At 28.9% G+C, this 14,134-nt stretch overlaps 2 protein-coding genes and 1 long non-coding RNA gene across 16 annotated transcripts in view; 1 reads left to right on the forward strand and 2 right to left on the reverse strand.

Moving 5' to 3' along the window:
• The window catches only part of LOC129938470 (liprin-alpha-1), a 52,934-nt gene extending 44,196 nt beyond the window's left edge, over nt 1-8,738 (reverse strand). For 5 of the 12 annotated variants that reach the window (XM_056046070.1, XM_056046063.1, XM_056046068.1 and 2 more), the window contains exon 1: nt 7,313-8,737. In XM_056046070.1, coding sequence (XP_055902045.1) covers nt 7,313-7,561 — 249 coding nt within the window. In that variant the 5' untranslated portion in view covers nt 7,562-8,737. Of the gene's footprint in view, nt 1-7,312 lie in introns of all 12 variants that reach the window. The other 7 variants (XM_056046071.1, XM_056046069.1, XM_056046067.1 and 4 more) reach the window with 5 other exon arrangements.
• LOC129938472 (transmembrane protein 183) lies at nt 558-13,675 on the forward strand. Of its 2 annotated transcripts, none has more exons than XM_056046076.1 (2): nt 558-659; nt 11,105-13,675. In XM_056046076.1, the coding sequence occupies exons 1-2, from the start codon at nt 560-562 to the stop codon at nt 11,965-11,967; spliced, it is 963 nt and encodes a 320-aa protein (XP_055902051.1). In that variant the 5' UTR covers nt 558-559; the 3' UTR covers nt 11,968-13,675. The 2 variants fall into 2 exon arrangements, with proteins under 2 accessions (XP_055902051.1, XP_055902052.1); XM_056046077.1 differs by lacking the exon at nt 558-659 and adding an exon at nt 8,912-9,048.
• On the reverse strand, nt 2,513-4,534 carry LOC129938473 (uncharacterized). 2 transcript variants are annotated; one of them, XR_008780468.1, is made up of 3 exons: nt 3,712-4,534; nt 2,927-3,654; nt 2,513-2,827 (listed from the first exon to the last, which is right to left on the reverse strand). It is a non-coding gene; the product is annotated as an uncharacterized LOC129938473 (long non-coding RNA). The 2 variants fall into 2 exon arrangements; XR_008780467.1 differs by having other exon boundaries at nt 2,927-4,534.
• Nucleotides 13,676-14,134: the final 459 nt, after the last annotated feature.

A 14,134-nucleotide genomic window follows, 5' to 3' on the forward strand; every position in this document is an offset into this window, starting at 1 on the left:
AGGAAACTGTACGAAATCTTTTAAATAAAATATTTTAATGCAACATAATATTTGTATGTTAATATTATGTTTTTTTTTAAAGTGAGGGTTTAACTTTGTCACTTATTTTTCTCTTAATGACGTGTTATTTCTCTTGAAGAACGACGGTCGTTTAGTTTAAAAAACGTGCATACTTTTGGGAGTTAAGTTTGACTTTAACTTTTCAGTTAAGTCATTGAGATTTGAACTTTTTATGGTTGTATTATTTTGCAGTTATATTTAATTGACAACAATTAACAATTGAATTCCATAGTTAGTTTAGTTTTCAAATAAGTTTTAAATTGTTTGAACTTATGTGTATAAAATTTAAAATGTTGTAAATACTTCGAAGCTCCATGTTGAAATATCTGAAGCTATTTATTTTATTTTTTAATTTTTGCCGTAATGTTGTCTTCTTTTTAAACTAAAATTTTAAATTTCTTGAAACTACTTTAATATTTTTGAAGTTTTTATACTTTTTTTGTTTAATATTTTTGTTGTTTAGAAAAAGACCGAAATTATAAATTTCTTTAAAATTTTAATGAGAATACTCTTTGAAATGTCTGACAAGAACATATTAAAACTTAAAGAATTTTTCTTTGCAGATTATGATGAATTTTTACTTGAAATACTGGAAAAGGGTGAGTGATTTTTTTTCTTAAATTTTTCATATAATATTAAGAATGTAGATCTTATCATACAAATTGAAATAGTTTCAGTTTGTCAATTATTTAATTTAACTCAAGACATTTATGGAATTATTTCAGGCTGTTTGCATTAATTTTTCTGAAGATTCCATTTATGTGCAGATATTTTTATAAAACACCAAGTTTTCTAAAATATTAAAGATAAGACTATATGTTACATACTTTCACGAGAATTTATTCACTCAAATTCATTCAAAAAATTATATTTATGAATTAAAATTCAATCGGGACCCATGCTTATTAGCCCCGTTTGCTTTGAGCACTTTATATTTTATTTTGTAGCATATTTTTAGGATGATCCAGTATATCGATTTAAACTTCCATAATCTCCTTTGTTAGACAATTTTTTTAAAACTCCCAATGCCAAATCCATTGCATTGACCAATTTGCGTGGTTGTCGTGATGTGTGTCACAAAAAGCCCAAGTTACTCAAAAATGCAGTCACATTTTATTACAAATCGAGCAAAATATTTGTTTTTATGAATGAATGGGACGATAATAAAAAAATCAAACATGAAAAACAGCACGTGGGTTACGCGAAGCAAAAGATACAAATAGTATAAATGTCGGCGACGACGATAGCTGAGAGCTATTGAGTTAATGAAAAAAAATTGTATGTTATTTCTTATTGAAAAGCCCAGATACATATGTATTCATTAATTAATTTATTAAATCGTCAATAGAAAACTTGTTTGACCCGAACCGTAGCGCGTAGCCACATCGCCTTGCTCGCGAAAAGATTTACAAATGCATCCAAACATAGAGTGTTAAGCCGATAAAGCCCTTTGACCTGCTGATGTGAGAAATCGTGTACTCATAGAGTACTCACAAGTGTGTAAGAAAAACATAGAATTTGAGTGAGTTTTTTTCTTGTGACACTTCGACTCAAGGCTCAAGGCTCAGTCAGCATACATGTTGGGAAACATAGAAATTAATGTTGTGTTCCTGTTCATGCGCTTAACTCGAATGTAGAATAAAAAAGTTACTCCAAGTGTAGGTATTGTGTTAGAGCTGTCAACTACATCATTTACCCGTACTTAACATTGTATCTACCAGTTTTGGGTATATCCCGACTTTGATGGTGCCTCATCCAACAACTGTGAGTATTCTATTTTGTTTTTAAAATCTGAAGCCTGTCGATGACATGAATAGAGAATATTGTAGACTGGGTAACCAAGGTAGTCTATAAAAATAACTAATTGATGTTCCACAAAAATGAGGAGGGCTGGTATCATAAACCTAAGTACATATATGTACCCTAACTATGTCTGTTCAAAAACTAAAACAATTGGATGGGTTGGTTGGGTTGGGCATGAACCTATAGTAGTGTGCTTGATGATGAGATGGTTAAGTTGTTATAGTTGGTGTTGCCTACTTTATTTGCATTTAAATTACACATCGCTGATATTAGGTACTTAACAGTGAGTTTTCTAGGTTTTCTTCATTTCCACACCGCGTCGTCGTCGTGAATAGTATGATGGTATACCCGTATTCCGTATACATTATAAATGCCCTACTGTACGTGTACGACTCGTACGAGAGTACACTATTTTTCCTGGTAATTTTTCACTGTCGTCTTTTGGTCTCCATTCATTAGGAATATAGAAAACGCATAGCACATTGTCAAGGTGCGGTCATTGAAACTTGTTGATTTCTTTCATTTTATTTTGTTGACAGTTTTGTTTTATGTTGTTATTGTGGTTCCTTCTGATGATAGAAGAAAAAACAATAAAGTTCACGGTTGTTTAGAGTGGAATTAAATAAAAAGAAGAAATAAGAACATTGAATTGATGTTCAATTAAGGTTTATTGTTTTCATTGAATTGCAGCCAATTTTTGTGTATAGGAATTGTCTATTAAAAGAAACACATTGTATCTACCTACTTAAAGTTTCTTTAAAGAGTGAGCCCATTAATTGGATTCTTTTTAAAACCGCACTTCTTGTTAACTTCTAAAACAAAGTTAAACCAATTCGATTAATAACAAATATGTATTATTTGTTTAGCTCTTTGGTGGCTTGGCAGTGGGCCATTCAATCGACCCCATTTTCTATTGCATTTCAGATAGTTTCGGAACCTTGTTGTTTTTTAGTGCCGGAATTTCCTGTTGATTGTTTAAAAAAAATCAAATGAAGACGTCAAATCGTAGCTTTTTCTTACTTTTAAATAATGTTATTAATTTTTATTGAATGTAGTTTCTTACTTGTTATTACTTTTTTACTTGAGGTAAAAGTCTGCCCATCTGAGATTTTTTTTCATGTACGAGCATTTTTCCATTGTTTTCCTAAACTTTTCTTGTCAAAAACACAGATTTCAAAACGATTTTAATTAAAAAAAATATCGCTGATGATTTCTTTTTTGCTCTTTTTGTTTTGTTGTTTTTTTAATTTCAAAAAACGTTTGAGGGAATGAAAAACTGACTTTTTACAATTTATCGTTTCGGTTTACCTTTATTTCGTATTTTACAATTTTGTTTAAGTCATAAATTTGTTGCCTAATGAAAATATAATATGATATTTTAATAACCTATAAAAAGGCTAGAAAGCTAAATATTTCATTGGAGTCCAAGATAAACAGCCCTTATCTGCTATTCACGTGGATCGTATATTCCATTTACCCATTCGATTCCCTTTCACACTGCCTTTGCATTCAGCTATCCAACGGGTAAACTACATTATCCCAAACCAGTTTGACATTCAAATAAACAGTTGTTCATATAAAAATTTTGGGAATGTCGGATAAATTGTTTTGATTCATACAAATATTAAGTTTAATCAATCCACCTAAACAGAATAATTTGTGTAATTTTTGGAAATGGACAGTATTTGACTTTTTATTCAAATTGTTAGAAGAAAAATAAGAGAATCCTCAAACAGAGAGCTTCGGAGAAATGTTAAAAAGTGTCTTCCTTCCCTTAAAAATGCAAATATTCTAAATTAAGCAATACATTAGTTTTCAATTACATTTTGCTTACAAAAATTAACAAACCAGACATCAAATGAAAAATCCGCTGCATTTTATATGCGTATCTGAATTGTACAGAATGAATGCTTTCACGTGAATAGAAGAATACTGCGCAGTATTGCCGACGTTACCGATTTCACAAAGCTGAAATTATTATTATTTGATGTTAATTCTGAATTACCAAACACTTCTGTTGTCAACTAGGTAATCAAAAGAGATCAAAATAAATACTTTGAACTTTTTCTTCTTTTTGTGTCTTAATAAATTCCCTTTTTTTTCTTTTTCTGTCTTTATTATGACTTAAAAATTGTGAACAAAATTGAAGAGAGCGATAGAGTAACTGGTGTCGTAAAGTATGTGCATCATCGTGAATCACAATCAATAATATTTCTGCTGCAAGTGTTGCTGAAAATCAGAGAATCAAATTTTCATCAAAAGTTTGTAGATACTTTTGAAACCTAAATATTAATGACACTGTGTTTTTTGCTTTGATTCGTGTTTCCAAAAATAAACTATAAAAAGTCTTAAAAGCCGTTTTAAATAATCTATGTGTTGTGTACAGTATTGTTTTAAAGAGTAATAAAAACACATTTTAACAGAGTCCAAATTAAGGAATTTATGTATTTTTTTTCTATTACAATTTTAAATTAGTTCTACTATTTTCGAAAGTTAAATATTTCAATCACATTAGAATCTGAAAAAACGGTTTGGTTCGCAAACACTTTGATATTCAATGCAATTATAAAATTTATGAAGTAGTCATTCATGAATCATTAGAAAATTTAATATACCCAATACATTCATAGATATTACTGTACATAAACACATACATTTATATTGAATTGTATTTTCTGTTCTAGGTAAATGATACAAAATTTTTAAATTTTTTTTAATTACGTCATTTTACACACAGATTGTTTTTAATGATTTTCTTCTTATATACAAGGCTAACAATTGCTGAATAAAAAGATAAATGATGTTCTTATAATACAAATTATAAATATTCTTATTTTTTTGTATTGATGGGTACATTTTTCGATATGAATTAAATTATTTTATATTAGTTACACAATAATAAATAAATAGATATTTTATTTGCACTTATTTTTTTATCAATCGATGAATGACTATGTGTATTGACACTTTTCTCTTTGCTCCAATACAGTACCCAGAAAATGTTTGTTTTTGTTTGGAAGATAATAAATTCATATGCATGTTATATCAAAAAAGGCAGTTGCAAAAACTCCTTAAACAATTCTTCCTTAATACTCTAACTTCTAGGAATGCCAATCTGTTTTTTGGAACTTCTTTCAAGCATAGAGATTTTTTGTTGAATGTACATCAAGAATGCGAAATTAATTTGATATTTGAAGAACAATGTAGACCGGTACCACTTCTAAAATTCGTTTCCATTTCCTAAGATGTTTATTTTTAACAAAATCATCTGAGAACAATTTTTAGGTGATACTTTATTTATATGTACATAAGTCGAAATGTTTATGACATTTTTACGTTCATTAGTTCTTCAGTTATATCGGTCAAAACTTGAGTTTTCGTCAAGATGGTTAAACGAAAAAAAAAAGACTTGAATTCTTTCAAATCAAATGACTTTCATGTTCTTTGGATAATGCTTTTGCAATAAACTGAACAACCTTTAAAATAAACCGCTAAATCATCAATATCGGAATATTGTAAGTTTAGTATAGCCAATTTATTTTGTATCAATTCAATTTTATCAAATGATTCAAACTGATAAGGATCAACTGTTTTAAAATAGTTTTTAAAGGAATCCAGTTTGTTGACCTTAATGCTTGCATGCAACCACTAACATTGTTTGTTCGTCTTTTTGATTAAATCAGATAACATATGTATTTTGAATATCAAACATTTTTCAAAATTTTAACTAAAGAATAAAGAAAGAAAATGGATTATTTGAGTTTTATACATTTTCTAGATGATTTTTCACGCAGGTTTGTGAATTTTGTTTTTAAGATCATTTTGTACAAAACATTAAAGAAACCTTTGTCTCAAATTTAATAAAAAAAAATAATTATACCTTAATTTGGCAACTGCTTAAACGCTCTCTAAAAAATAGTGATTTTCAGATTGGATGAAAGAACAGTTTCGAGTTTTATTAGCCATTAGATGGATAGGGTAGAAGTTTTTGAAAATGTTTTTATTCTAAATAGATATATTTATGTTACGTATTGAAGTTGAAACAACTCAAATAGTGGTTTAAAAATGATATGTATTAGGTGCTAACTAGTAGCGGGCTAAGTCCTTAACAATGGTTTAAAATTTTCCCATAATGTCTTTGAAGTTTTGTTTTTATATAAAACCAAATATTTGACAATAAACTGTAGGTAGTCGCTTTTGGTTTTGATATTTACAAATATTTATTTTAGTTGATTTTCAGTCCCACCTATAACATGTATGCATGTATTGGAATGTTACTGACAATTTTTTTAAACTCGTTTAGTCTGTTAAAATTTGAAATGGAGCATAAAAGGTTTTTCATTGCTTAAAAATTATATCGGACTACTCATACAAACTAATCGTAACTTTCGAATGAATTCAAAAAAATTATTGTGTAAATCACCACCAACATAAGTATTTATTGTATTAATTTATTTGTATGCAAAATTTGATTTTCCTTTGTGAATTAAGTACAATGAACAGCTGAGAAAACAAAAAAAATATATAATATGTAGTTACATTTAATAAAGATCTCATGATGATCAACACAGATTTATTGTGTGCACTGAAAAAAGGAGGTAGGTAAGATTTTGTTCTGTTTAAATTTTAAACATAACTTTTATTTTTAAGATGCGTTGAGTTGAAAGAGGAATGATGAATAAAGGCAGTTAACAACAGGGGCGGTCTTGTACTTTTTTACTCATCGTCATCACTATAAAACATTTTGCACGTGCTTTTGTTTAATAAAACAATCAAAAACAATATCGACAGCACAAGAGAGATGTGTTTTATTTAAGCTTCCGTCATAGTTTCATAACATCTTCTTAACTAATATACATATGGTACATATGTAGGTATATTTTCGAATACATACATTCATACTACATATCTACTTTTTCTTTATTATAATAAAGATATTGATAACTGCTTATGCCCTGAATTAGTCATGTTTCCTTGGCATTGAACACAAGTTTTATTTTATTATTTTTAATGACAGCATAATATTATATTATATGAGTAGATATAGGAAAAGAGCAACCCGTGTGTGTGTTGTGACAGTGCGGCCCGGCGCGGGGTATAAAATTAAAAATCAATAAATTATTGATTGGATTCACATGCAGCAGAATTATTACGAGATTATGTTAGCCAACATCATAAGAAGCTAGAAATGAACTTATGTATAATTTTTCTTTTTTGTTTTATGGAAATGCATTGCACTCTTTTGTTTTTTTTCAAATAAAAATTTAACACATTCTTGTTATAAACAACGCCCCTAATGGCCCAATAATAAAATTAAAATTAAAAAAAAAAACCTGTTGGCAATCTCACCCCAACCCCATTTTTACATTACTTATCGATTTTGTCCATAAAAATACATAAATTAGTTTTGTGTTGTTGTTGTGGTTTTTAAGTCTTCTATATATTTTACCTGAGGCAAATTTGCATTGATTTGACGATGCAAACTATCACGCTCCTTTTCGACATCGTGCAGCTTCATCTCCGACTCACTAAGTCGTTCCTGTGCTTCACGCAGGCTATCCATAAGCTTATCTCGTTCGTCCAGCATGGAAACCATGAGCTGTTCGAAGTTGGCATCCTCGCCGCTGAACTGCGAGGACCGCTGCGAGATGCTATCCTCGGATATAGTCGGCATCACGTCGCACATCATGCTCCACATTATTTAGTAAATTCACCCAGGGAATAGAAATATATTTTCTTGTTTCACAAGAATAACAGAATGTGAGTGCGGTTGGCTTTTGGGGAGTGTTGAATGTTTTGAGTTCGTCTCGTTCTTCCTCTCCAAAGATACAAGGGTGTTCCGGGATAGAATCACAATCACAACGAATTAAAATTCAAAAATATCAAGGATGAGGAAAAAAACTGAAAAATAAGAACTCCCTCTAAAATGAGAGCATTAGCCCCATGCGATGTCTCAACACATCCATTCAAAAGATTAAATTTTATTTAAAAAAAAAAAAACAATTTTTCGGCAGAACTCTAAATTGTATTTATGTATGTATATACTTGTATAGGTATTTCTCGACGAGAAAATCTCTTTCTTTGCAAAGGTTTTTGTTCTCTTCCTTATTTTTATGTAATTATGCGATTTCTATGGAGCAGTGCTAAATCGATATGTTTGAATTATAGCAGAAAATCTCCTTTATTATGTTATTTAGTTGTCATACAACTTTTATTTTGTTAACACATATTTTTTCATTCAACATTTTTCTATGAAAACTCAGCCCCTCTCCCCCGACGAAACGACAAGACACGAATCGCACGCACCACACAAAGGTGTGCAGAAAATAAAAATTACTTTTTTATGTTAAATCCAACGAAAGGCAACAGAACAAATTGTCCACTGTGTGACTCCCTTCTCTCACCGTTTTTTAACACTTCAAATATATTAGGATTTCAATAATATACATGATTTTCATTTTCGAAACACGAAAAACAAACATATTTTATTACATTTTTCCACTTTTTTATACCTAACAAACGTAAGGAAAAAAACCCAAAATTTTTCTAATAAGGAAAAATTTCTCACTCGGAGGCGAATTGGGCGAAAAAGTACGATGGAAGAAAAAAGAAAAACTATAACTGAAACTGATTGAATGAAAAACCACAGCCCGCCCGCAAATGTGTATTGCAATTTTTATGTACACTGCGATAATTCGCATAAATCCACAACACACCGGATAATCTAATGCCCACAGTGTTGTAGAATTGATGTGGTTATTGAATTATCGAAACATTTTTATTAATTGTAATTAGTTTTTGGGTGTAATTCGCGTTTTTCTAAGCGAGGTTCACGACAATCTATACAACCCGGTCGCCATGTTTGTCAAAAAAAAAATTGGATTTGTGTGATATGTCAAGAATTTTTTCCTATACCTCTAGCTCTGGATTTGAGGTATGGCTGTCTCTTTCTTATTTGACGAATGTTTCAACACCCTTTCGTTGAGTTTATGTTGTGTTTTTTTTGTCTATTTTAATTTTCACTCATGTCATGTGAATGACATCTGCTGTCAGTTTGACAGTTCGGGTTGGAGTTTTGTTTTTGTTTTTCCTTTTCTTAGTTTTGTTTTATTTTGCCTTTAAAGTAGAGCTTGCTGATGTCTTCTCCAAAGTTAAAATTTCAGAAAAAAATCCGGCAAAAAGATGGTAAATATTAACAGTGTACAATTAATAATTCTTATTATTAAACAAGAACATACATCACATTTTGTTTGTAGCTAAATTCGTTAGCAGTTGCAAACCGAATGGTGTTTATTTTGTTCATTACAAAGCCTTTGAGTTTTGTATTGTGTCAGATATTTTAATCGTACCTTTTAACCTTTTTAATACATATGCATACATAGTTTCAATTCAGCCTAATCTTTGTATTTAGGAAGTTTATAAAATTTTGTTTGTCATTTTTATATTTTCCTATACATAATTCAATTCCAAATCTTAAATCTGAGAAGAGTGGCATTCAGTTAGGTTGGTAAATGTCTTACAAAATACCAAATCAGAAATTAGGCGCGTTCCACGGAACAAATTTCGAGCTGAATGCATGTCTTAATTTTCTCTCTGATTTTATAACCTTAAAACAAACCTATAAAATAGACTTAAATCAGACTGTAAATTATGAATTACAATGTTTGTATAAAGTTCGAGATAAACTTGGTTTAATTCCGTCGAAATGCAATGTTAGCAAGCTTTAAGAATAAAAAAAGATTTTTTCTTGAAAATGTGTTAATGATTTTAATTTAAAAAAGATGCTGGAATGCGAAAACTTTAACAAAATATTAATACTATTTTGTGTGAAATTAAACAATTTGAAACCATTGTTCTCCTAATACTGAGTCGGAAACCATTCCTTATCAGTTGTTTTTGTAAGATTTCGTGTTTTGTAAAACCGTTGTCAGTTCAATGTTTTTTTTTTTTGAAAATTAACTAAAAGTAAGCAAGTTTAATTTCAATATCTGTTTTTGCTCTCGAGATTTTTAGTCGAAAATCAATTTTTACCAATATTATTATTATTTTTGAAAGTTTTTATGTAAAACAATTAGATTGGATTTTTCCATTATTTTTCGATACAACCAAATTTAGCATAGAATAAAATCACTTTAAAGTCAATAATTACATTTAATCACGTGATATCGAGAATCGAACATAACTTTATACAAATACTGTGTTGCATTTTTTGTAAAATTTAATTTTTATAAAAAACAGACTGTTGGATTTTCATTAAAAAAAAAACGACTGAATGTTGAAAACAAACTTTCCTATAAGATGAAAATAGTTTGAAGCCAATATCACACATTTTGGAAAAGGTGTTTGATTGGCAAACCAATTTTCACCAACTTAGTAGTTTTTGTTTTCTAGATTTTTATTTTTTGTAAAAAAACTCTCAATAAGATTTTTCTAAAAATCCAAATATTAACCAGATGTAAAAACGTTATTTTTCGTTTCATGTAATTATTATTGATACATAATCATTTTTCAAGGTGATAAATATTTTTTTCTGTATCTTTCTTCTTTATTCTGTGTTACGAAATGTATTTAAACAAACAAACAAAATAATCTTGTTTTGAATTTGAAAAGAAAAAGCCGTTTTATTAATAAAATAAAAATAATACAAAATAAATTATTTGAAAATAATTCGCAATCATTTTTTAGTTTCTTAAAACAAAAAAGTATACAACAATTCCTTTTTTTCTCGGAAACGGCTGTAACTTTTTTGAGACCAGTTATTTAAAGTAAAAGAATACTCATTTATTTTGAGGGCTTTTTTCTGCAACATTAAACAAGATTTTTTTTGGAGTTAAAAATGTTGGTATTAAAAAAAATGTTAATAAAAACATATTTTTTAATTCAAAGTTATTTTTATTTTTAGCTGTTTCTTAAACTCTAAAAAGAAACTTAATTTCTCCTTGTTTATTTTGTTTTATATAAGTTCAAATTTTTCTTTCAAATGTTAAAATTTAATTACTAAAATTTTATTGGAGTCAAAATTTTATGAAGTTTTTGCATTTAAACCCTTTAAATTTTAATACATTTGCATAATGGCTTTTTCTTTTGTACCTCCGTAACCTTATCACTTTACGATAAGCCAAGGGTATACTTTTTTATATTCAAAATCTGTTCTCTTTGCTCTCCTTACTTAAAAATAGTTGTACTTAACCTTTTTACCAAAATTCCATTACCTTCCTTAAAAAATAACCCTTTTTTTAAGGAATCATGATGCAAGACCTAGCTAATGAAATAACCTTAGATGTCAAGCTGAAACGTGGAAATACCATCTTTAAAAAATTCAACTCTACACAATCAGAAGCGGAAGACGTCTACAATCATATTCACGATGATGTTTGGTTTCACATAGGCGATTACATTGATCCTGAAGATGTCGGTGCATTTGCTTTGATCTGCAGGCAAACAGCTTATGTAGTGTCGTGTGCTATATTTTGGAAAAATCTATACCGACGATTTTGTAAAGATTCAAAAACCCTACCCGCAAATCTGAGATTTAGATGTGAGAAACAAATTGGTTCAATTCGCAGCAATGTCATTTGTGCTTTGTTTCAACTCTATCCACCATTCATAGCTAGATTAAAAACAGGCTATGAAATGTCATCGATTCACGGTTATAGAATTTCCAACAGTTGGCATAGAAAAACAGGTCCATTTTGGTTTTTCTATTATAAACTTTGGAATAGAACAAATACAAGAAAACCTAAAGAGTCAGTATATAATGAAGACGATGATGATGACGATGACGAATATGGACTTAATTCAATTCTTAAAAAACTCAATAATGTTTTTGAAAATCCCGAAGAAGGAATGTATTTGCTTTTAGTGATAACAAACAAATTTATACCATTAAATGAACATCATCATCAAAATACTGTCATGATGCTACATTCAACGCGTCAATTACTCAATTCGGATTTAAGGAATACTAACGTGGAATTGAATTTTGTACCTGAAAATAAAAAGTCGTCAGAAATTTATTCCAAAATTCTGTATGAATCGTGTAAACATAAAGTCTTACCATGGTGGCATCCGGATTATGAAAAAATTCAGTTGTTTTATAAATAATAAAACTACCCAATACCAATAGACGACCATTTTTTTAAATTTACTTTAAGATAAATAAAAATTAAAATTACAAAAATGCATTAAAAAAAAGTGTTTAGATTCAGTTGCATACTTATAATTCAAAATTTTATATGAACCTGCAGATCACTGTATCCGAGCTTTTTTGTTTTTTCTTTTAGAGTTCAAGACCTCGAAAAGTTACTATGATATTGGAAAATTGTAAACACCAAAATATTGATCGTACATTTTTTCAGTGCTGACGTCCGTTACTTTTTTCAAATTGAATCCCATTATATTTTTTTAATGTGTTTTTATTTGGTATTTAGCAATGCAGAGTTGCCTAAAAAAAGTAAAAACGGTATCGTTTCGAGTATACCTTACCCTAGTCCTGATATTCCTTAGTTTTTTCTTTTTTTTTGTTTAAGTGATTTTACGTAAAAAATAAACTTTTTAAAAGGAACAAACCCATTTATTTGTGGACCAGGTGAAACAATAGATACATAACAAACAATTTGTCTAAACCACTAGGTTGATTAAATTCAAACTTGGAAATTAAGGTTTGAAGCAGTTAGTCGTTTTTTTCGTACACGTTTTATGAAAATAGATTAAAACATAACCAAAGGTTTTCCAAATTTAAGATGGCGTGGAAACAAAAATTTGTATGAAAAAAATTAGCTCTGGATTTTTATAAAAATTTTACTGAATGTCGAGAACAATATTTTTCTTAAGATGAAGTCAATATTGAATAATTTTTGAAAAGATATTAGAGTCCAAAGTTAATTTTTAAGGAATTTAGTAATGGTTTTTTTTGTAAAATTTTACTGATTGTTGAAAATAATGTTTTTATAAGATGAAATTAGTTTGAAGTTAATATCAGAAATTTTTGAAAAAATATTTGAGTCGAAAATCATTTTTTACCAACTTATAGCAATTTTTTATGAGTGTTTTAGAGTGCTTTCTGCATTAATATACATACATATGTATAACACCATTTATTTGAAGTCGATACCTTTAATGGTTCTTGAGATATGGACGACAAAAAAGTTTGCCGAGCGTACGGATCTCGCGTAAACATCTCCCAACAAAATTTTTATTTAGATTCCTTGAAACGTCGAGAAATGTCAAGATTTTTAATTTGGCAAATCGGACCGATTACAATTACCTTCAAGTTAATAAAACAAAAAGTTTGCGTAAGCGCATTTGAAGCATTCAAAGCATTGAAAAACAATTTAATTTCGATGCAACTGATTGAATTAAATTTTATTTTCACGATTTAAGATTCCAAGGCTGCGTTCGGAATGCTGTTCAAAACATGGAGAAACAACTCAAAGCAAATTTAACTGCTTAAAATATTCGCAAAGTTCCCGATCACGATGGAATTCGTAATTGCTGAATGTCTTTAGTAAAATATTCAAACAGAAAGGGATGAGTTTTAATCAGATGGAGTTATCGTAAAAGATGTTGAGGTTTTCGAACAAATGGTACAGTTAATCTATACAAGAGAGGTTTCAAAACTGTTCGGACGAAATGGCCATTTAAATTGTAGTTATTGCTAACAAGTATATACATTGAAAAATTGGAAATCATTTCGGAAGAATTTTTGAAAAATATTTATTTATTTTTCAGAATTCGATATCGCGAAAATGGGTCATAATTTTTGTATGAAAATCAAATGTGAATGTGAGTAAGCACTAACTAAAAATATGTATGTATATTGTATATGTACCTACAGAATTAATTTAAAAAAAAACTGAACGATTTTCGAAAAAAAATAATAATAAATCATGTTTTCTTTGATTAATTAAATGACATTTAAATTTTTGAAGGAAATGTTATTTTATAGGTAAGGTTTTAAGTTTTAAAATATAAAGTACTATTTGTAAACAGAGTATTTGGACGCAAGAGCAAGTTTTAATGGTGCTCAGTCGTTTTTTTGGCCCCAACATAGTTTGACATTCTTTCAACTGTCAAACCAATGACAACTATTGAATCTTCCGTGGTAGCTAAAAATACACCCTGTACATAAGTCAAACTCATTTTATTTTTGTTTTAATGTTTTTATTCCAATAATAAATTGTTAACTACAAGTAGCATTAATGTATAATGTAACTCAACATTTTCGTTAATGCACTTTTTCCACTTGAGAGATTGCAAAATACATTTGTTG

Source organism: Eupeodes corollae, chromosome 1 (genome assembly GCF_945859685.1).
Source record: "Eupeodes corollae chromosome 1, idEupCoro1.1, whole genome shotgun sequence".
Lineage (NCBI taxonomy): Eukaryota > Metazoa > Arthropoda > Insecta > Diptera > Syrphidae > Eupeodes > Eupeodes corollae.

Excerpts from the sequence above, each read along its gene's own strand:
- LOC129938472 (XM_056046076.1), top strand. The coding sequence starts at position 560 with ATGAGAATACTCTTTGAAATGTCTGACAAGAACATATTAAAACTTAAA. Across the intron at positions 660-11,104 it reads ACTTGAAATACTGGAAAAGG|GAATCATGATGCAAGACCTA; the intron begins GTGAGTGATTTT and ends CCTTTTTTTAAG.